At 47.1% G+C, this 22199-nt stretch overlaps 1 protein-coding gene and 1 long non-coding RNA gene across 2 annotated transcripts in view; one reads left to right on the plus strand and one right to left on the minus strand.

Moving 5' to 3' along the window:
* Positions 1-12560, plus strand: part of LOC103819966 (ATP-binding cassette sub-family A member 9-like) — a 33222-nt gene extending 20662 nt beyond the window's left edge. The window contains exons 23-39 of the mRNA XM_018918872.3: positions 387-500; positions 992-1162; positions 1434-1547; positions 1742-1849; positions 2398-2466; positions 3013-3104; positions 4829-4940; positions 5949-6063; positions 6322-6413; positions 7334-7497; positions 8684-8759; positions 9255-9349; positions 10590-10709; positions 11657-11797; positions 11963-12042; positions 12135-12190; positions 12291-12560. Of these exons, the coding sequence (XP_018774417.3) occupies positions 387-500; positions 992-1162; positions 1434-1547; positions 1742-1849; positions 2398-2466; positions 3013-3104; positions 4829-4940; positions 5949-6063; positions 6322-6413; positions 7334-7497; positions 8684-8759; positions 9255-9349; positions 10590-10709; positions 11657-11797; positions 11963-12042; positions 12135-12190; positions 12291-12380 (1809 nt within the window). The 3' untranslated portion in view covers positions 12381-12560. The remainder of the gene's footprint in view (positions 1-386; positions 501-991; positions 1163-1433; positions 1548-1741; positions 1850-2397; positions 2467-3012; positions 3105-4828; positions 4941-5948; positions 6064-6321; positions 6414-7333; positions 7498-8683; positions 8760-9254; positions 9350-10589; positions 10710-11656; positions 11798-11962; positions 12043-12134; positions 12191-12290) is intronic.
* Positions 12561-20517: 7957 nt separating this feature from the next.
* Positions 20518-21230, minus strand: LOC127060246 (uncharacterized). Its single transcript, XR_007779049.1, has 3 exons — positions 20933-21230; positions 20689-20709; positions 20518-20549 (listed from the first exon to the last, which is right to left on the minus strand). It is a non-coding gene; the product is annotated as an uncharacterized LOC127060246 (long non-coding RNA).
* Positions 21231-22199: the final 969 nt, after the last annotated feature.

A 22199-nucleotide genomic window follows, 5' to 3' on the forward strand; every position in this document is an offset into this window, starting at 1 on the left:
GGCTTGGAGCCACCTGGAATAGTGGAAGGTGTCCCTGCCCACAGCAGGGGTGGGATGAGATGATCTTTAAGGTCCTTTCCAGCCAGGCTGTGCTGATGAGCATGGTGGGAATACAGCAGTGATCTTTGCAAACTCCACCTTTCCTCAGCAACAAAAATGTTGGTCTCCATCCTCAACAATTTACAATAATCCAAATTATTTCTGCAAATTTTAGGATGCTAAATGTCATTATTTTGTTCTTTTTGCCTTGTTGTCTGTTCTTAAGCACCTCTGATTTACCATTAGTGCTCTTGCTCACTGGTGTGCCCAACCATCCCATGAGCTTTGAGCCAACCACATTTTCCCTGGGCAGCATCAGTCATGCACGACTGAATTTCTCCCCACAGGGAGAAAACCCAGAGCTGAAGCACTACATTTTTTTTGGCTTATTCACCTACCTGCTGGTTTTGGCTGCTGGTTTGCCTCCTCTCTTTGCGATGGGCAGCGTGGAGGATTACAAGGTAAAGAGCCCGAGGAGTGAATGCACTGCAAAATGTCTGGAGAGCACCAGTGGGTGCCCAGAGCAGCTGGGGCTGCCCCTGGATCCCTGGCAGTGCCCAAGGCCAGGCTGGACAGGGCTGGGAGCAGTCTGGGATGGTGGAAGGGTCCCTGCCATGACAGGGATGATCTTTGAGGTCCCTTCCAACCCAAACCATTTGGTGATTCTGTGGTTTCTAGGTAGGATGATAGAAGAAAATCAGTCAGATTAGTACCAAAGTGCATTTCTCTGCATCCCAGTTGGGGCTCACAATAATTTGGATGTTAGAAAAGCTTTAGAGATCAGAGTGATTTAATTTTTTTTTTCATTTTAAGAATGACATGGTTTTAAACAATGGTTGAACTAAGAAATGGAAGCGCTCTGAAAGGAGAGGGAGGGAGGAGCAAAGGAATAGAGAAGGAGCAGGGTTGATGTTTTAGACTCTCCCTTCTCTCACTTTTGCCCTTTTTGCAGCTCCAGGCTCGCTCCCAGCTGCGGCTGGCGGGGCTCTTCCCCTCAGCCTACTGGTGTGGGCAGGCTCTGGTGGACATCCCCTTCTTCTGGAGCCTGATGTGCCTCATGTTTGGGCTCCTGGTGCTCTTCACCCGCATCTGCCCCCTGGAGACCCGTGCTGTGCTGACCCTGGTGAGCTCTGGGCAGAACGGGTGGATGGGAGCAGCTCCCTGCCCTCATTCCACTCATTCCCACTGCAGTGGGAAAAATGTGTTATGTGAAAAATGTTTGTCAGCATGTGGATAAAGTTTGTATTTTCAATTTTTTCCTTTTCAATTGTGTCCTTGAGAGGATAAAAATTGCAGGGTTTGGCTTCAGAGAGTTTATTTGCAATGGGCTTCTCTGGGCAGGTTGTCATCTATGCACAGGCACCTCCTGGTTGCTGATGTCTCTCTCTCTCCAGCTCATTTGCATCTTTGGTTATGGGATATCTCTCGTCCTCTTCGTTTATTTAATGGCCTTCAAATTTCGCATGGGGCGAAGCAATCGTTACATTTGGTCTTTAACCTTCGTGCTGGTAAGTGAGGAGCACCTTCACTCTGAAATGTTTCATTTACTCTCCTTGCCACCTGGGGCTTTGTTTCAAATTTACATCAATAAATTTCAGTTTATAGCAATATTGAGCAGAATAAACTGAATCACTGGCAAATGTCCTGGTTTTTTTACCCACTCTACAATAATATTGGAAACAGTTTTTCTGCTTTGTTCCAGGTGAATTATGCTGCTTTTATGCACAGTGACCATCATGAAGTTCTTTACTACATCTGTATGCTGATTCCTATGTTTCCTCCTGTGGGCTGGATCATGTTCTCTGGACTAGTAAGCAAAACACATCCTGCTAAATTCAGTAATTATCCTAACGGTACAAACTGGCAAAGCAAGAGGCACTTCCCAAATTCCCAGTCAGAAGGAGGGAAGAGGAAACAGGAGAAGTTCCAGGCTGTTGAGTGAGAGAAGAGGCCGAGATTTGACCTGTTCATCCTTTGTTTGATTGGGGTTTTTTTGGTTTGTTTAGTCACTAAGAGCTGTTACAGTGGCTGTGTTTTGGCAGCAAGGGTGGGACGGGAAGGAAAGGTGTTGGAGTGGGAAAACCAGGAAGGAGGAAGTGAGCTGGGAGAAGGCCAAAGACCTGGGAAGAGAGAAGATGGAAAAGGTCAAATTACCCTGACTGATTCGAGGCCTCTGAATTTCTGTAGCCAAGGAACCCCTTGAGGCAATAAGAACCAAAGAAGAAATGCAGATCAAAGCTCCTTTATCCCATCCTGAAGAAAAGCTAAACATCCCTGCCTGCCCCTCTTGCTCTGACCCTGCCCTGAGACACACTGTGCTGAGGAGTTCTGTGATTGACTCATCTCCTTTTCTTCCAGAATTTCCTCATGTACCACGATTTCACCATTTTTGAGACCTGGAATTACATCTACATGCCTGTCTTTGCAGTAAGGAGGCACTTGGAGATGATTGCTTGGGCAGGGGTGACTGTCACTGATGCAGTGGGCTTGCACTGGGCTTGTAAACTCTCCCCATAAAGAAAGGATGGGGTTTATAGGCAAAAATTCCCATTAAGTGTTGGCAGGGGAGGCAAATTCCAAGAAATCCTGGGCTCGTGCCTGATGTGGCCCTTGGATGCTGTAAAAATGGGGCAGGGGCTTAAGTGGAGCTCATGTAGAAGGCAGAGATATTATGAATAAAGTGATCATGCCAACACTGCTTCTGCAAAAGGAGGAGAGGATCTCCCACCCCACGGGATGTCTGCTGGGGTGCAGGTGGATCATCTGGGCTGGAGCTGCTGTAAGAAACCAAGGCTTTTGGAAATAATCTGCATATCAGAGAGGAATGTCTGCAAAGCAGCAGTTTGGCTCCTCGCCCCTGCAGACCTTTCCAACAGCTGAAATTAATGAGATGGGTTACTGCAATCCTTTATAATTAAAATTAGGGGGTGTGTTGTTACCTTGACTGTACCCTAATGAGGGTCTCCTTTTCAGCCCTACATCCACTCTGTGGTTTTTGCTTTCCTCCTGCGCTGTTTGGAGATGAGATATGGAGAAGCAGTGCCAGGGTTTGATCCCATCTTCAGGTGGGTCCCAGGGGTTCCTTGTGAGCCTCAGCTGTCCCAGTCTGCAGGGTGGGCTTGGAGCTGCACAGCCTCCTGACAGCAGGGGGAAAAACGTGTTGTGTGAGAAATGTTTGTCAGCGTGTGGATAAAGTTAGTATTTTCAATTATTTCTGTGTCCTTGAGAGGATAAAATTGTGCTTTCAGCTTTTTTTTTTTATGGCTCCTAGCTGAGATTTCAGGACATTTCAGAAATTCTAGTTCCAAATTGAAACAGAAAAGTTTTAGCTCCTTTTCAAAGGTGTCAGTATTGCTCCAAATAGGATGGAGAATTTCCCTAAATCTTCATCAGGTTGAGGTTGTCCAAGTGCTCCCTGCTTAACTGTCACCAACAAGAAGTGACCCGAGTCACGTGGGAGAAGATTTATAAAAAGTATATTATATTATTTATATTTATTAAAAGATTTATAAAGTATTTAATTACCAAACATTATCAAGTGTGGGGGTTAAATGCCCAAATTGCTTTGCAAACCTGCCACGTATATTTTAATTCCCCTTGACCAGATGATTGGCATGTCTGGAGCAGGGAACCAGAAATAATTGAAGATGAAGGAAAAGTCAAAGCTGGCCTTTATTTTCTCCGCCATGCCAGTGGAGTTTAGCTTTTCCTCCCCAGGAATAAATACCTGAGCAAACACCACCTGGGGAACAGCTCAGTGATCCTTGTGTGTCCCTCCCAGCTCTGAGCCTGTGAGCTCCCCGAGGGCAAATAAATTTTGGGTTTCATTGGTGCTGCCAGCAAAATAAATTTAAGGGACCACACTTTAAGTGGGAGCCCTGCAATAAATTTAAAGCATGGCAGCAGTAAAAGTGGGCTCCTCTAAACACATTTCACTGCCCCAGAGGTTTGGAGCTTATCAAAAACACTGATCTGGCAAAATCTGGGCCTGGAAGGGGCCATTTCACAGCTCCCTTTCTAATGTTTGTGTCACCAGCTTCAACCTCAGCTGGCAAAAAAAAAATTAAATTTTTTTAAAAGGGAATTTGATGCTTTGAGGCAATTTAATTCATTTCCTTCCTGCCACTGTGGTGGGTAGTTCAGGCCCCAGTCTGTGCAATGGGAGATAAATCTGAAAACTTTTATCCTTATTTATAGATATAAATATGCATTTATGTCCTCTCTAATGATACTGGGGAAAAACTTCTAAATGCAAACCCTTTTTGGAAGTGATTCCCAGTGAAAGCATCTCTCCTCCTCTGTGGGAAATAGATTTGCAGAAAGTTTTTAAAATTTGCCAGAAGACTCACACAGTGTGGATCTGTGTGTAAACTTTGAGGTAAGAAATATTGACTTAGAAATGTTATAGAATAGGATGGACATTGCTGAGAGAGAAACTGAAGTAGAAATAAGTTTTAAACAATGGTTTTGTAAATAAGACCAGATACTTTGGAGAAATTGAATTATGAAAGATGCATTCATGAGGGGTAATTTTAGATGATTAGACATTTAGATGATTAGACATGATGTTTATAATCCAGTGTGGTCAAAGTTGGTAGGTTAGTAAATACTTAGAGTGTTTTGTGATTAGGAAATAGCTGGCCTCTGATTGAGATGTTGTGAATTATAACATCTGTGCTGTCTCGCCCTCCTCGTGAGACTGAAAATGGAATAAAAGTTTTTAAAACGCCTGCCAGCTGCCCCACCTGTGGGTCAGCAAAGGGCTTAGTGTGAGCCTGCTGCCCTGCAGGATCCAGCAGAGAGGAGAGGAGCCCCAGCAGAACAAGGAGGCGGCTGGAGAGGAGCCCCCCGAGGTGCAGGCGGAGCGGGAGCGCGTGCGGGGCGCGCTGCAGCAGCAGCAGGTGAGCCCAAACCCAGCCCTCTGCCCTGCTCTGCTTGCCTTCCTCCATCATCCTCATCCTCTGCTTTCTTAGCTCATCCACTCAGATGCTGTCGAGCCCAGGAGATCCCTCTGGCTGCCCTGGACTGCCCAGACCCCTGCCAGGGGGCTCAGAGACCTTGGCACAGAGCCCCAGACCCCTGTGCCTTGGATTTTGACCCAAATTTTTAATTTTTTTAATTGGAAAAAATGAAAAACTTTTTAATTTTAATTGGAAAAAAATGGATTTAATTGGATTTTTTTAATTGGAAAAAATTACCAACCTTATATGAGGATTTACAAGCCACGAAAGTTGGAGTAGAATGGTAGTTAGCTTATCACAGGGTGAAAAGTAGAATTTTGAGGGTTTTAGAATGGGGGCTCGAAGTCCCAATATAGAAGAATTTGAGCTTGCCCTGTCCTCCTTCTTTCTTCTTCCTAGCCTCCATCTTCTAAGTGATTCTAGCACTTTTAGTTTAAGGTAGAAACTCACTGTCTAACATGTGATAAGAAGTTATTGTAAATAATGTACATGTAGTTTTTAGTATAAAAGACAGCACCACCTCGGGAGTTGGGCAGTGTTCCTCACCCCGACCTGCCAGACTCGGCGAGTCACAAAAATAATGTTAGAAATAAGAAATAATAATAAACAGCCTTGAGAACAGAAGAATCCTGACTCCTCCTTCAGCTGCCAGGCTGAGAAAAGAGACTTGTACATATCTCAGAGTCACTCTGACCAGCAGAAATCCCGGGAAGATGTGATCTCTCTGTCCAGCCCACGGTGGCACCACAAGGACTTTAGCTGGCCCCGTTAATTTATTCCCATCCTGCATATTTTCCTGGTTTGGTTTTTTTATTTTTTAACCTCTGTTTCATGGCTTTTTAATTTAGAAATTTCCTCTTTTTCAAAGTCCTGCTTAATGGTCAGAACAGATCAACTCTGTCGTGGGGTAGGAGGAGAATTTTTATTTCCCTCTCTGTCTGTTCACAGGACTTGGTTGTTGCCAACAGTTTGCGCAAGGAATACGAAGTCAGGACAGCCACTTCCATCTTTAGGAAAAAGAAGAAACTTGCTGTCAGAAACCTCTCTTTTGGTGTCAAAAAAGGTTCAAGTACTTTTCTGCACTCCCTGTAATATAAATGACTAAAATCTAAAGGGAAGGCCTCGTTTGGAGGCAACATTTTTTGTTAGAATTTTCTTGCGGGCACTGAGAGCTGACACTCTGGGCTCCTGCATTCAAAGTTTTAATTTATGGGGATAAAACAATCCTTTATCCTGCTGGACTTTTAAATGTTACAGAGAATACAGGGGAGAAGTCATATCACCAATAAATATTAATAACAGTTGTTGCATATTTGTTCAGGAGAAGTCTTAGGTCTGTTAGGACCCAACGGAGCTGGGAAAAGCACAACTCTGAACATGATTTCTGGAGGTGTAGCAGCCACTGCTGGGGAGGTAGGTGGCTCCTTGGAGCAGCTGCAGAGATGACCTTGATGCATTTATACATTAAGAATGTGATAAGGCAAGCCAGCAAAATCTTCCTTCAGTCAGGGGATGGATGGATGTTTATTTACAATTTATGTGCCCTGGATATTTACAGAGCTGAGGAAAAGTGTTGATTTATGCCAAGCATAAATTCTAGCGTTCATCAAAGTCAGTGTTACAGATTTGAGAGTTTGAGCAACAGGAAATCTTCAGCTGACATTGGAAACCCATTGTGAAATGTCTCAAGCCCTGTAAGAATTGTTGACATCTAAAAAAACCCCAAAAATAACACTCTCCATAAACAGCCTTGCAAAACCAGGAAATTGAAAACGAATGTGAGCAGCGTTGGGCCAGTGACAATCCATCATTAATTACATGCAGAATGATTAATGGCATGTGCTGGGGGAGGGGAAATGCCATTGCTCTTACAGATTTGGGACTGAAGGTTGGAAATAGAAAAGTATTAATGGGAAAAGACAGAGTGGTGTTGGTAATATCACCCAAAGTGAAAAAACAGGTGGAGCACCATCACCCTGGAGCCCCACAGTGACCACTCCCAAGGGGCTGCTGGCCACACAACTGCTTGCCTTGGCCAGTTGGATGGGGATTGGGGCAACCTGGGCTGGTGGAAGGTGTCCCTGCCCATTGCAGGGGTGGGATGAGCTCTAAGGTACCCCCAGCCCAAGCACCCTGTGTGACCCCACAACTGCAGAGCTGTGTGTCTGTGCAGGTGCTGCTCAGGGGCTGGGATGAAGCCCCCCCATGCCTGGGGTCCCTGGGCTGGTGGAAGGTGTCCCTGCCCATGGTAGGGGTGGGATGAGCCCTAAGGTACCTCCAATCCAAAGCACCCTGTGACTGTGGGACACAACCAGAGCTGTGTGTCTGTGCAGGTGCTGCTCAGGAGCCAGGATGAATCTCCCCCATGCCCAGGGTCCCTGGGCTGGTGCCCACAGCAGGACCCACTCTGGCCACACCTGACAGTACTGCAGCACCTGGAGGCCTTCACTGCCATCAGGGGAATGAGGGAGGAAGATGCTGCTCTTGCCATCAGCTGGTAGGGAGCCAAATGATCTCATCTGTTGATTCTCCCTCCCTCCTGAGGTGGGGAGCCTTCCAGCCTGTCTGTCGCCGCTGGAAAGGAAGGATGGGACTGTTTTCAAGCTAAAAATGATTTATTGTTCAGATAAACATCCATCTCAGAGCCCGTGAGATTTCACAGGAGCAAGCATTTGGCCATGGCTCAAGAGTAGTCACAAGTTTCTTCATTACAAGGCAATATAGAACTTTCTAAACCAATGGACAGTTGCCACTGTCCATTTATTTATTATATTATAGAATAAATTATATATCATATAATATTATATATATATATAATATATAATTATATATAATATAATATATTGTTGCATATGATATTATAATTTATTTATTATATTATTTATTATATTATATTTATTTTGCTTTTCTAATCTATCACCTTTAGTTCTGCTGCAGTGCAGATACTTTTGTCTCATGGCTTCTGTCTCACTTGCACACAAATGCTTCTGTTATAACTTCTGAACTCTCAGCTTATTCCATACAACCCCACCCTTATTGTAAATCCTTCACCATCTTATCAATACAGTTTCTCACTTACTTAAGGCATACTCTCACCTACAACTATAGAAATACCAGTTTATGATTTTTCTGCTTAATATCTGTGTATTGTATTTTTGCATCAATCTAAGCTTCTTCCAAGGCTGTAGATTAAATCCTTCAGTGTCTGTGGAAGTTTCTGTTTTTCTGATTCCCACAGCAGCCCAATCACTCTGTGATTTTATAGGGTGGGGAAGGGTTTCTCTGTTAACAAAAGTGGCTCGTGTGGTTCAGAGACATCTTCAGTGCCTCTCCCCTTAGAGAGGTGGCTTCTGCTGATAGATCTGCTGTTTTATACTGTTCTCAGTCCCTTGCCCATGTAGATTGTAGCCCAAGTTTACCTGGGAGAATTCCGGAAAAAAAATCAAACTTAGTTCATGGCTAGTTGCAGGAGTAACTCACTTCTCTCATTAGCTGCACTTCCTGCCTTGAATTTCTGCAGAAATTCCTCAATTTAACATCCAAGCTAGGAGCAGAATCCCAAGTAACCCAAGGTGATGGGTATCAACCAGAATACGTCAGTGTCTGGTTCCTCAGCACCCCTGACCACAGAGGTTGCACACCAAGATGGTCATTTGAGGCTTTTCCCTTTCCATTCCCCACAGCATAGGAAGGGCCTTGGATCTCCTGAAGCACTTCAAGACCCCAGCAAGGAGTTTATCTGCTGGAGAAGCCAGAAAGGTACGTGTTGGAGTTGTCTTTGCTACTTCCCCAACCCTGCTCACTCTGTCTTGGACGTGGTGCAGAGGAAACCTTCAGCTGAGTGGGTTCCTGGCATCATTCATTTTCATCAATACCTTTTGAATCCATCCTGGCAGGATTCCCTCCCTCCTCCTCACCCCCTTTTCCCATTCCCCTGCACTGTGTCCTTAATAAGTGCTAACCACAAATTGGATTTGCAGTCACCTCTTCACACCCCACCACCTACATCTTCCAGTAAATGGGATGGAAAACCACTTTCACATCTTTGGCAGGCTCCAGGGTTCTGGGGAAATCTGATTTTCAGAGATTAAAATGTTAACTGAGAACACCTGAAGAGGGTTTTTTTTTAAAATCCCTGTTCCTTTTGTACTTTGGAATCAAGAGCTTCAGCTTTGAAAAGATTCACGGGGATTAAGGTGCGCCAGTTTTGCAGGTAGATTAAGGAGCCCTGACCTGATGTTGTTCCCGTTGCAGCTCTCATTTGCTCTGAGCATCCTGGGAGGCCCAGCAGTGATGCTTTGGGATGAGCCCTCGGTGAGCGTGGACCCCAAAGGGCAGCGCCGCATGTGGTGAGCAGCCCTGGCCTGGCAGGAATGGGAATCTGGGACAGGTTTGACAGGATGGGCTCACCCATCATGGCAGGAACTCTTGGCCAGGCAGAGGGGGCAGTGGAGATTTGCCTTCTCCCTTTTTCCGAGCGCCCAGGGGATGGGGAGAGCTTGCTGAGCTCCTCATCCAGCTGGCAGCAAGCCCTGTAACATAATGGTCATTGATACACCCCAAAAAATGACCCCATAATGTCATTAATTCACCCCCAAAAATGACCCCATAATGTCATTAATTCACCCCAAAAAATGACCCCATAATGTCATTAATACACACCAAAAATGACCCCATAAATATCATTAATACACCCCAAAAAATGAACCCATAATGGTCATTAATATACCCCAAAACACAACCCCATAATGGTCATTAATACACCCCAAAAATGACCCCATCATCATCATTGATATACCCCAAAAAATGACCCCATAGTGGTCATTGATATACCCCAAAAAATGACCCCATAATGGTCATTAATACACCCCAAAAAATCTCATTAGATGCCAGCCATTCAGATCATTTCTAAATGAGGAAACTGAAGTCTTTTAAATAGTTCTCTGCTTTTTAATAACTTTAAAAATAACTTTAAAAAGTTGTTTCTAGGGAGGGAGACATAGACCAGTGTTGGAGTCCTGGATGCTGAGAATTTTAAACTTCCTGTGCTGAAGGGCACAGACCCACAAGAAAATATTTGACCTGAGGCTGTGGAGAAGGATTCCAAAATCGATTGATAGCACTGGGATTGTGGGTGTGGAGGTTGATAGAAGTGTGTGATATCACAGGGTGGAAAACTCAGAGTTTAAGGGTTTAGAATATAGTGATATATATAAAGCAAGATGAAGGTTTTAGGTTGGAGGCTGCTCCTTCACCACCTTCTTCGTGAGTTTGGGTGGTATTTTGTAATTGGACCCAAAATCTGCATTGCAGACTTGGAGTGATCAGTTACTGGGTTAAAAGTGAAAATAATTTAGGTGTGATTCTTTAATTGGATAGTTTGGCCTCAAATGACCTTGTAGAGAAAGACAGTTAGCCATTGTGTAACCTGCAGGACTTTTAACATAGATAAGAAATAACAAACATCTAAACCTGAGCGCGAAACGCCATCTCTAGCGCTTCAACCCCGACCTTGGCAGAGGCAGGGAAAGGAAGCAGGAGGTTTTCTGTGGCTGTTCCCAGAAGTGACTGTGATCCCTCTGTTGCCAGGAGGATGATGGAGGCCTCCACGAGGAGCAGGGAGAGGGCAGCCATCCTCTGCACGCAGTCCCTGCCCGAGGCGGCGGCGATGTGCGACCGCGTGGCCGTCCTGGCGAGCGGCCGGCTGCGGTGGGCACGGCACCTGGGGGCTGGCTTGGGGCTGGCTGGGGCTGGTTTGGGCTAGTTTGGGACTAGTCTGGGTTAGTCTGGGGGTTGGGGTTCGTTTGGGATTAGTTTGGGGTTCGTTTGGCTTAGTTTGGTGTTTGTTTGGGTTAAGTCGGGGTTAGTTTGGCTTTGTTGGGGGTTGGGGTTAGTTGTGGGTTAGTTTGGGTTAGTTTGGGGTTCATTTGGGGCTAGTTTGTGTTCGTTTGGGGTTAGTCTGGGTTAGTTTGGGATTAGTTTGGGGGTTGGAGTTAGTTTGGGGTTAGTTGCTGTTGGTTTGGGGTTAGTTTGGGTTAGTTTAGAGTTAGTTTGGGGGTTGGGGTTATTTTGGGGTCAGTTGGGGTTAGTTTTGCTTCATTGGGGGTTGGGGTTATTTTTGGGTTAGTTTGGGGGTAGTTGGGAGTTAGTCTGGGTTAGTTTGGGGGTAGTTTGGGGCTGAGGTTAGTTTGGGGGTAGTTCGGGGTTTGTTTGGGTTAGTTGGGAGTTGGGGTTATATTTGAGTTAGTTTGGGTTATTTTGGAGTTAGCTTGGGGTTAGTTTGAGGTTTGGGTTAATTTGGCGTTATTTTGGGGTTAGTTTGGGTTAGTTTGGGGGTTGGGGTTAGTTTGGTGTTAGTTTGGGGTTGGTTTGTGGTTAATCTGGGTTAGTTTGGGGTTAGTCTGGGTTAGTTTTGGTTTAGTTTGGGGGTTGGGGTTATTTTGGGATTAGCTGGGGTTAGTTTGGTTTTTTCAGTTCTTAATCTAGTGGCAAATACCGGTTTGGATGCTGCCACGTGTGTAACAATCAGTTTTGTGAGAGGTAGCACGGTATGAAGAGCTGATGAATAAGAGCATGTACAGCCATTCCTCAGCTCCCTCAAGCCATGGATTTATTTGCTGGTTGTGGTGATCTGAGCAATGTTTCCCCCTCTGCAGGTACATCGGTTCCCTTGAGGATCTCAAGAGGAAGTTTGGCACAAGTTACCGCCTAGAACTCAAAATGACAGAGGCGGGGCAGAGCGATGCTGTGCACGCCGAAATCCTGAACCTCTTCCCCCAGGCAGCTCGGCAGGAAAGGTCAGAGCCCGTGGGCTGCCCACAGCCTGGATTTGGGCTGGGATGCTCTCTTCCTCCTACTGACCTTGCTCAGTGATTTACCTGGCACTGTTATCCTACAAACCCCCCCAAACCGCACTGCTGAGTCACAAGATGAAGAATTCATTTTTTAAATTACTTTTTCAGGACTTCTTCCATGCTCACCTACAAGATTCCAGTGGCAGATGCACTCCCTCTGTCCAGGTCTTTCTCCCAGCTAGAAGCAGGTAAAAGGAAGCAGTCAGTTAAATAAGGAAATCACTCTCAAATGGTTTCTGTGGATTTGGTTTTTAAGGATGCTTTCTCCATCCCTCCGCAGCCAAACGGAATTTCAAGCTTGAGGAGTACAGCTTGTCACTGAACACTTTGCACCAGGTAGGTTTGTGCCGGAGCTCCAGGTTGGGAAAGGAAGAAATGACCTGTGACCAGCACAAACACAGCCAGCCCATGGCAATGATGGGTGCTTCCCCTGCAGGTGTTTGTAGACCTCACCAGGGATGCAGAGGAGCACGACCTGGAGGTGGCATCCAACGGAGCTGTGGAGCAGAGACCCCTTCACCCCTGATTTCTGGATCCACAGTGGGAAACATCCCATGCATTTCATCAGTGAAATCTCTGGTAGCTGTGACCAGCTGCAGCCCCAGCACTCGGTGACCCACGTCACAGCACACACAGCCCTGCAGGTGTTCTGCCTCACAGAGAAAAAAGAGTTGTTATTTTAATAAATAAAGCCTTTATCCTTTGACACATTGATGCCTGACTCTCGTCTGTGCCCCAGCTCAGGGTGGCTCGTGGAGTTTGAATTCCTGACCCCGAGGCTGTGAGGGACACTGGGCTGGGAAAGGAGCTCAGTCCCTGGGGAGAACCAGGAGCAAAGCCTGGGGAGGCTCTGACACCTCACTCATCCATGGCAGGAGGACACCAGGTCTCTGCCTTGTCAGCCCTCTGAGAATCACCCTCTGCCTGGTGGCATCTGGCCAGCAGAGCTGCTGATTCCTGGGAGAGAGAGGGACAGGGCTGTATTTTGACCCCAAAAGCTGCTCCTGCTGTGAGTTCCAGCTCAGGACAACTTGGCCCATCTCATCCCCACCACTGGGGCCAGGGACAGAGGAAAGGAGTCAGCAGTGGCTGGATAAATGTAATGAGAATTGGCAGCTCTTATATTATCATCTATAAACCACAATTATTTAGAGTCAAAATAAGGTGTGCCTTGACCCAAAATAGAGCTGAAGAAGGACAGCAGGCTGAGCCTTGCTTTGGTCACTGGGAAGAGAGGGGGGATCCTCACCAGCACCCACCCCTGTGGGTGGGATGGAGCAACTGATGGGGAGCTGGGGGCAAGCTCCATCACCCTGACCCTGTCTGAGCAGGTCAGCATCTCCTCTTGGATTATCTGCCTGCCAGGGCTAGAGTTAAAAAGTAAATTTAAAATAAAAAATAAATAAATACAACAGGAACTCCCTGCATTCAGGTGTTTCCCCCTGTGCCCTGCTGCCCTCTCCCCCAGCACCCTCTGGCAAAGGCTGGGGACCCACTGGAGGCCAGGGGCAGTGCCATGCCATGGGATGGACACAGCAGCACGACCATCACCGTGCCCTGGGCTGCCCTGGTAGGTGTGGGTGATGCTGGGGCTGCAGGCAGGGGTGGTGCTGGGCTGGAACACAGCAGGGAGAATTCTGCAGGTGCTTTGGGCAGGCAGGGATGTGGGCAGGCAGGTGCCAGCAGGTGGCTGCCGTGGCTCACGGATGGGCTGCTCCTGCCAGGAGCCGTGCCCAGAGCCGCCACCCACACCCCGGGGCTCTGCTCTCCACGTGGATCTCCCAACATCGGGGCTGTGCCAAGGAGGTGGGCAGGGAGGAGACTGAGATTCACTGCTGGGACCTGGAGTCTCCCCCTCTTCACCTTAGCGTTGTTGTTTTCCTTTTGCAAGGAGGAGAGGAGGAGATTTGGACACCCAGGAGATGTTCTGGGCACGGGTTTAACTCCATCCCGTGCCCTGACTTCCTGCCCCTCTGCTGTCTGCCTCGCTCTGACACATCTGAATGGGATTTAAACCTTAAGGGTGGGTTTTTCCTCAGGCAGAGCAGAAGGAAGCACATCCAGCTGCTCCACTTTTCCAAGCCCAGCCTCTGTCCCAGCTGCTCCTCCCACCCCTGGTCCCTCAGCCCTGAGGAGCCCAGGGATGCTGCTTTGGGCAGCCACGCTCCAGAGCCTGGGCTGAAACCAAACCCATCCCCTTTAGAAGTGCAGAGTTAGTCAGGAGACGTTTCTTTCAGCATTTCCAAGATGTTTTTTAGCTGGAAGAGCTGTAGCTATCCAGGAGGCAGCACTTCTCTGCTGCTCCTGCTCTGTGGCTGATGCCACAGGAAGAGTTTGTCACCTCTTGTCCTCCCCTGTGCTGTGACATCGCTGTTGACTTCAGCCCCTCTTGCTGCACTGAGAAACACAGCAGAGTTTGCCAGAGAAAGGGTTTTTGTGTGGTTTGTTGTGGGGCTGGTTTTTCTTCCCTGGCCACCACTCAAGAATGTCCTGAGTTAACTTCTCGGACAAGGCAACAGCGACGTGCTCTGTTTGCTCCTTCTGACACAAATAAAGCTGGAGCTCTGCCAGCCAGGAAGGAGAAGGAAGCCAGGGAACAAAAGAAGGAGATCCACAACTGGATGCATTTCCCTGGGAAATGTCCTTTACAGAGCCAGGAGGGTCAGGGGGAAAGGAAAAACAACACACACATGATCAATATTTTTTAAAATAGGATTTGAAAGCAAGACATGAGAAGACTCTGTCTGGTTTTCATTTAAAATGGAAAAAAAATATGGCTGTTAATACATGGTAATGTTACTCCACTGGAAGAACAAAGCGTAGATAAAACCTGCAGGCTTAATAAGGCTCAGGAAAAATCAAATTGAAAGCAAATCTTTGAAAATCTCTAGGTAATCTGTGTTCCATTTATCATGCTTTGGCAATCAGAAAGTAAAACCAGGCTTAACATAATGAGGAAAATCAAACATTTTTTCCCCCCCTGCTGCTCTAAAATCCCAGAATATCATCATCACTGAAAAGGGGAAAAAATGGAGGAACCTCTGCCCTCCTGCTGGAGCAGAGGGAATTTAATTGCAAAGGTTTCTTCCTGTGTGTGTGTCTGAGAAGATGATGCAAGGCTGGGATTTTTTAATGACAATATTTAAGCTCTCCTTGGCGACACGGAGCTAAAGCAGCACTCCTGCCCTGAGCTGGCAGATGGGAAGGAAACAAGGGTTTGTAACAAGGTGAAAATGGGAAAACCCCCCCCCAAAAAACCCCCCTGACTTCTCTGGACATCTCCACCTGGCCAGGTCAGCAGCACAGAACTGGGGAGATGCTGAGGACAGTGATGGGAAGGGCAGAGCTGAGGAAAAGCTGAGGGTTTGGTGACTCCAGAGCCCTGAACCCTCCAGCCACTGGAAGGGGATTGTGCCAGGCACCCTTGGGAGAGCCTGGCACTGCCCCCCTGCCCAGGCATTTTTGGGGTACACAGGGAGGGAGGCCAGGGCACCAGGGCCAAGCTGGCTGTCCTGGCTGTGAGCACACAGGGGACGCTGAGATTTGGGAATCAGGTGGAAAAGGCTCAGGTGGAACCACTGCACTCTGAGGGGATCCTCCCCACCCTGACCCTGCTGCTGCTCAGATCCAGACAAGGATTGCCTTTTATTCCAGTCATATTTTCTGGAAAAATCCCTTCACCCAGGATTTTCCCCTGGGAAGCTGAGAAGCCTCACAGAAAAAGGAAAACAACTCTGATCTCATTGGCTTCTCCTGTGTTTTGCTGCTTTGGAATGTGTTTGGGGATTGTTCCATTGCATTCTGCTGGGAGTTGGTTTCACTCCTTGGCCAGTCAGGGCCAGGCTGTGTCAGGGCTCTGGAGAGAGTCAGGAGTTTTCATTATTATCTTTTTAGCCCTCTGTCTGTATCCTGTCTGTATTCCTTAGTATAGTTTAATAGTCTTTAATATAATATCATAAAATAATGAATTGGCCTTCTGAGCACATGGAGTCATCATTCCTTCCTTCAGATTCATCTTCTCCTTCCCATCCAGAGAAAGGATCCCCCCTCTGCCCATGCACACCACCCTCACCTTCCTCCTCCCCTTGCACCTTTCAGGGCTGGGGAGGGTCCAGAGCAGCTGCCAGAAGTTAATGAGCAAAATATCCTGAGTGAACCTGGTTAATGAGCACAATATCCTGAGTGAACCTGGTTAATGAGCATCTCTCCTGCAGGTGAGGAGCTGAGATGAGACTATTCCCTGCTCCAGTGGTGCTGGGATGTGACAGCCCACCAAGGAGGGAGCTGAGACAATCACCCCTCCTCAGCTGGATCACAGTCCCAGCCAAGCTCATCTGCATTCATCTTGCACTCATTAAAATCAGTTGTTCTGTTTCTAATTCAACCAGTGCTGCCAAGATCAAGAATTAAAAATTGATGAGCCAGTGTCCCTGGGAAAAAAAAAAAATAGAAATAAAAAAATGTAAGTTCATCATCCAGAGCAGCACGAATTTTAAAATAATAATGAAAAATGTCTGGCTGCTCCTTTGGGTTTGACACTTCCACGAGTGGGAGGATGTACAAAAACTGAGAAAGTTACACAATCATGGAGGTCCAGAGGCTGGAGCTTCCTGGGGGCAGCCCCAAAAATGGCCTCACTTATGGGGAAAACGCAAATTCTGAGTCCCAAAAATGGCCTCACTTATGGGGAAACCCAAATTCTGAGCTCCAAAATGGCCTCACTTATGGGGAAACCCCAAATTCGGAGCCCCAAAAATGGCTTCACTTACGGGGAAACCCAAATTCTGAGTTCCAAAAATGGCTTCACTTATGGGGAAACCCAAATTCTGAGTCCCAAAAATGGCCTCACTTATGGGGAAACCCCAAATTCTGAGCCCCAAAAATGGCCTCACTTATGGGGAAACCCAAATTCTGACCACAGGGGTGGGATGAGCTCGTTTGTCTCCTCTAATGCTGCCTGAGGACGAGTGTCACTGCTGAGGTGACAGCAGCCAGGAGCTCTCATGGGGACAGAGCAGCACCCAGGAGGAACGTGTGCAGAAGTAAATAATGATATTTTAAATTCTGCATGAGTGACAAACTCAACATCATTTTCAATCTGACCTAATTAAGGTCACCGATGACAATGGCTGGAGACAAAGATGATAAACACCATTTATTTGAAGCAGATGAGAACTTGGAAAAGGCTCTTCAAGAGCCAAAATTAAATATTTCAGAGAGAGCCAGAGCCCATAAAAACACCCACAACCTCCAGTGGCTTTTGCTGACCCAGGCTGGAGAGATCCTGCTGAGCTGTCTGGGTCTCTCCCCACAAATCTGCTCTTTTCCCTCTTTAAAAGCACCATGTTTGCACAGTAAAGCTCAAGCAGGAGAGCAGGGAGCCAGGCCAGTCCCAGACTAAGCCTGGGAGAAGGTTGGGATTAACTCCTTTAGAGCCAGGCAGAGGTGGCTTCCTGAAGGAGAATCAGTAAGGATGGGCTGTCAGGGATAGGGATTTATTTATTCAGGCATTCACTGCCTTCAGGATCTGGATCAGCTTTCAAGGTGATGAATCAAGGATTAATTAACCTGCTGGGGAAAAATAAATAATAGGGATAATAATGTTTTAAAGGGAAGCTTCCAGCTGAGGGAAACAAAGGGAGAGAGCAAAGCTGAACTTTCCAAATAAAACCTTTTAGTGCTGGAAAGGAGCAATGGGTGCAGAATAAACCAGGTGGATGCTCTGGTTGGTAACGGGGAAAATATAAAACAAACAAAAAAAGCTTTCTTCAGAGCTTCAGGGTGGAGAAAAATGAAAATTTAATGGGCATTGGTGCCCAAGCCAACCCCTGCCAGCACAGAGCCACTCACACCCTGCAGAGTGGGAAGTGGCATTTATCACCTCCAGACAAGGATTGGCAACAAGTGGTTTTTGCTCTGATTTCCCTCCCCAGGTCCCTTCTGGACCCTCTTGCAGTGCAAGCAGTGAAAATGCAGAGCAGGAGAGCAGCAGAGTGGGCAGGACTGCCGCTGGCTGCTGCACAGAGATGGGAGCAGCCCTTGGCCCTCTGCCCCACTCAGGGACAGAATTTCCCTTTTTTTGGAGCTCCTGCAAAGCAGCCACGTCCCAAGGAGACAGCAGGGCTCAGCTCAGCTCATGCACCAGCACCACAGAGAAAAGAGAAACATTTCTGGAGGACCAGGCTGTTCTTGGAGCAAAAAGGCCCAAATGAGATGTGACACCAAAAACTGGACAGCAAAAAGAAACCAATTTCCTGGTGGCAGCAGGACAAGAGCTGCAGGGCCACCAGAGCATCCAGCTCCCTGGGATGCCTTGGCTGCATCCCCTCTGCTCTCTGCAGCTTCCAAGGGACGTAAATCAGGAGTTTGGAGAGGTTGTTCTGCAAACTGAGGCACAGCTCTCCTGGAATCGAGGAGGGAGGCAAAAAAAATCCTGTGTTATTCATGGTCTTCAGGATCAGCTCCATCTGCCTGTGCTCCACCCCTACAAACCCAAATCTTTAACAGCTTCAAGCTCTTTAAAAAAAAAAAGAAATTATATATATAGGGAGAAAAAAGCATATGCAGTCCTCCTTTTCCTGCCCATTTTTAGCTTTTTTTTCCCTCTGCATATTTCCAGTCCTCTACCCACACACAGCCACACTGCAGACGAACTATCCTAAAAAAAAAATTGAAAGAGATCTAAAAAAAAAAACAACAGTAATCCAGGGGGTCATCAACTTCCAGAAATGCAAACTGTCTAAGGAAACCACAAGCTTTTTCTGCTGTTGTTATTTTTTATATGGGATTTTTTACAATCTTGTTTTAAAGACTGGCAGGGGAGGAATTCTCTCTTTCCTCAGCCTCCTCTGCTCCCCTGCTGTATGCAGACATTTCTCACCAGCCTTGCTCATCTCACATTTCAGGGCAGAGCAAATGTTTGTGCACGGAGGGGGGGCAGGGATGATGACTCAATTAGACACCTCATAAAAACCTGATTTAGAAAATTCCCTCCCACCCCAAACCAGCTCAGCCCAGTGCCCCCCTGGCAGACAGAGGCTGTTCCCTGCCCTGAAACCTCTCTCAGCCTGCTCAAATGTCACATGCCATGAGGCATCTGCCACTGGAAGTGAGAGCCGCCCTCCCAGCTCCATAAATCACACTGCCAGCATGTCACCATGATATTGGCTGAAAAATCCCTCCTCCAGGATTCCTCTCCTGAGGAGCTGAGAAGCCTCAGAAAAGCAATGCAAGCAATAATTATCTGATGGCTTGGAATGTGGTCTGCAGGTTGCTCCCCAACAGGTGCAGCTTGGATTGGTTCCATGTGAATTGTTTTCAATTAATGACCAATCCAGTCCCAGTTGTGTTGGACTCTCTGGTCAGTCACAGGTTTTTTATTACTCATTCTTGTCTAGCCTTCTGATGTCTCCTTTCTCTTTCTTTATGTAGTTTTAGTACATAATTTTCTTATAATAATGTAATATAATGTAATAATAGTAATAATAAATTATGTATAAATCATAATATAATATAATATAATATATATAATAATATAATAATATAATATACTCATCTATCATATCATACTATTCCATCTCTATAATATAATCATACTCTATCTCTACTCTATCTCTACTACTCATCATCCTATCTCCTCTACTACTCTCTCCTCCTTCTCTCCTTATTCCTGCTCTCCTGCCTTACTGTCCTATCTTGCTTTATATTCTCTTCTTCTTCTCTTCTTTCTCTTCTCTTCTCTTTCTTGCTCTCTTTTATCTTCTCTTCTCTTCTCTTCTCCTTCTATGTTCTCTCCTCTCTCCTCTTCTCTTGTCTTCTTCTCTCCATCTTCCTTCTGTCTTCCTTCTCCTCCTCTCTCCTCCTTCTTCCCTCTCCCCTTCTTTCGCTCCTTCTTGTCTCTTCTTGTCTCTCTCTCCTTCTGTCTCCCTTCTCTCCTTCTCCTCTCTCTCTCCTCTCCCTCTCTTGTCTCTTCTCTTCTCTACTCTCCTCTCTCTCTCTTCTCTACTCTTCCTGTCCTCTGTCCCTCCTTCTCCTGTCTTCTCTTCTCTTCTCTTCTCTTCTCTCTTCTCTTCTCCTCTTCTCTCTCTCTCTCTCTCTCTCTCCTCTCCTCTCTCCTACTTCATATCCAGCCTATCTAGCACTCTCCGCTTCGCGCTTGGCATCGCTTCCCATCTCTCACCTCGTCCTGGGGACTCTCACAACACAACACCAGGAGGATTTCTGTGCTGTCCCTGCTGCTCCTTTAGCTCCATGGCCTCCCTGTGCTCATCACTGAGCCCTGTGCTCCAGCTGGTCACTCAGCCCTGGGGCCAGCCCAGCCCTCTGAACCCTCTGCTCCTGCTGCTGTTCCCATCACTCCAGCCACGAGGAAATCCCAAGGGATGAGCCATTTGTCATCCTGGTCCTGTTTTATGCCCACGGCACCTTCCAGCTCCAGTTCCAGAAGCTGGAGGGTGGATTGAGGGATGGGACCTCCTCCTCCCCCTGCAGATGGCCAGAGCCACCAGTGTGCTCCTTCACACTGCTCAGCTGGGACCTGGCCCAAGCCACCCACCAGTGGGGCCGAGCTGGGCTGCACAGCCTCCCACAGTGCCAAACCTCCGTGTGCAGAACTTTCTCCATGGAGCAAAACCTTCTACACACTGAGCAAAACCTTCTACCCATGCAGCAAAACCTTCTCCCCATAGTGCAAAACCTTCTTCCCATAGTGCAAAACCTTCTCCATGGAGCAAAATCTTCTACACACTGAGCAAAACCTTCTACATGGAGCAAAACCTTCTACACACTGAGCAAAACCTTCTCCATGGAGCAAAACCTTCTCCATGGAGCAAAACCTTCTCCACACTGAGCAAAACCTTCTTCCCATAGTGCAAAACCTTCTCCCCATGGAGCAAAACCTTCTCCATGCAGCAAAACCTTCTCTGTGGAGCAAAACCTTCTCCATGGAGCAAAACCTTCTACACACTGAGCAAAACCTTCTCCCCATAGTGCAAAACCTTCTCCCCATAGTGCAAAACCTTCTCCATGCAGCAAAACCTTCTCCCCATAGTGCAAAACCTTCTCCACAAAGAGTAAAACCTTCTCTCCTCATGCAGAACCTTCTCCACAGAGCAAACCTTTCTCTACACAGTGCAAAACCTTCTCTCCTCGAGTGCAAAACCTTCTCCACACTAAGCAAAACCTTCTCCCACAGAGCAAACCCTTCTTCAGACAGAGCAAAACCTTCTCCCACAGAGCAAAACCTTCTCCACAAAGAGTAAAACCTTCTCTCCTCATGCAAAACCTTCTCTCCTCATTCAAAACCTTCTCTCCTCATGCAGAACCTTCTCTCCCAGTGCAGCCATCCTGGCAGCATCATCTAACTGTGTCCATTCCCCATGCATGAAGTGCAATCTGAGAAACTGCAGTATTGCAGGGCAGGTTTTGATTTGATGGGACTGGCCAGGGTCAGGCAGGAAAATGAACAAGCAGTGCTGAGCTCTGGCCTGCTGGAGCAGCATCATTCCAAGCAGAACACAGCACTGCAATATTCATGCCAGGAGACACCAACTCTGTATTACAAAGAGCTGAATTTTTAAATTGCCCTGTAGTTTCATAACCAAGAACCCTGCAGGGTGCAGCCAAGCTGCAGAAAGCAGCACAAAGACTTTTCTGGGACTGTGTAAACTGAAGCCATGAGGCTCAGCAGCCACAGCCACTGGGGCCAGTGGCCAGCTGGACTGGGATGAGAACTGGTCTGGCTGTAACCAAAATCACAGAGCACTGCAAGGCCACAGGACCATGGCATGATCATTCCCATCAACAGCTTTACACCCCTCCCACAAGGAGCTGGTGGTTTCCTTTGTGCACCTCTGTTTCATTTCCTTCTGGGTGAATATGCCTTGTTTTGTGGCTGGGCAAAGTAAATAAACTCATTACTCAATGAAACGTGCCTGGATTTTCATTTTCCCTTTCTCCAGTGAGCCCTGGGGACACTGGGAGGAGTCCAGGCAGGAGAGGGCCAGAGGGCTGCAGAGCCCAGGCAGGATGATGTCCATGGGGACAGTGCCAAAGCACAAACAGGGAGAGCATCAGCCAGGTGAGGATTTATCAGCCACCCAAGGCTAATGCAGGCATTTCCCACTGCACAAGTCTCTCCACCTGTCCCCACACAGTCCTGGTCGTGGTATAAACCCTGAATTTCTGGCTGCTTGCTGGAGACAGCACAGCCCAGAGTGACCAAATGCAGGGCAAGCAAGGATATTGCCCTTGGATCTCTCCTTTTCAGACAAAAAACCAAGTTCATGGTGATGTAACAAGAGGGTGGCTGTTCTTTGCCATTGAGCTTCATAAAAATGTGAGGAAA

This window comes from Serinus canaria, chromosome 18, assembly GCF_022539315.1.
Source record: "Serinus canaria isolate serCan28SL12 chromosome 18, serCan2020, whole genome shotgun sequence".
Lineage (NCBI taxonomy): Eukaryota > Metazoa > Chordata > Aves > Passeriformes > Fringillidae > Serinus > Serinus canaria.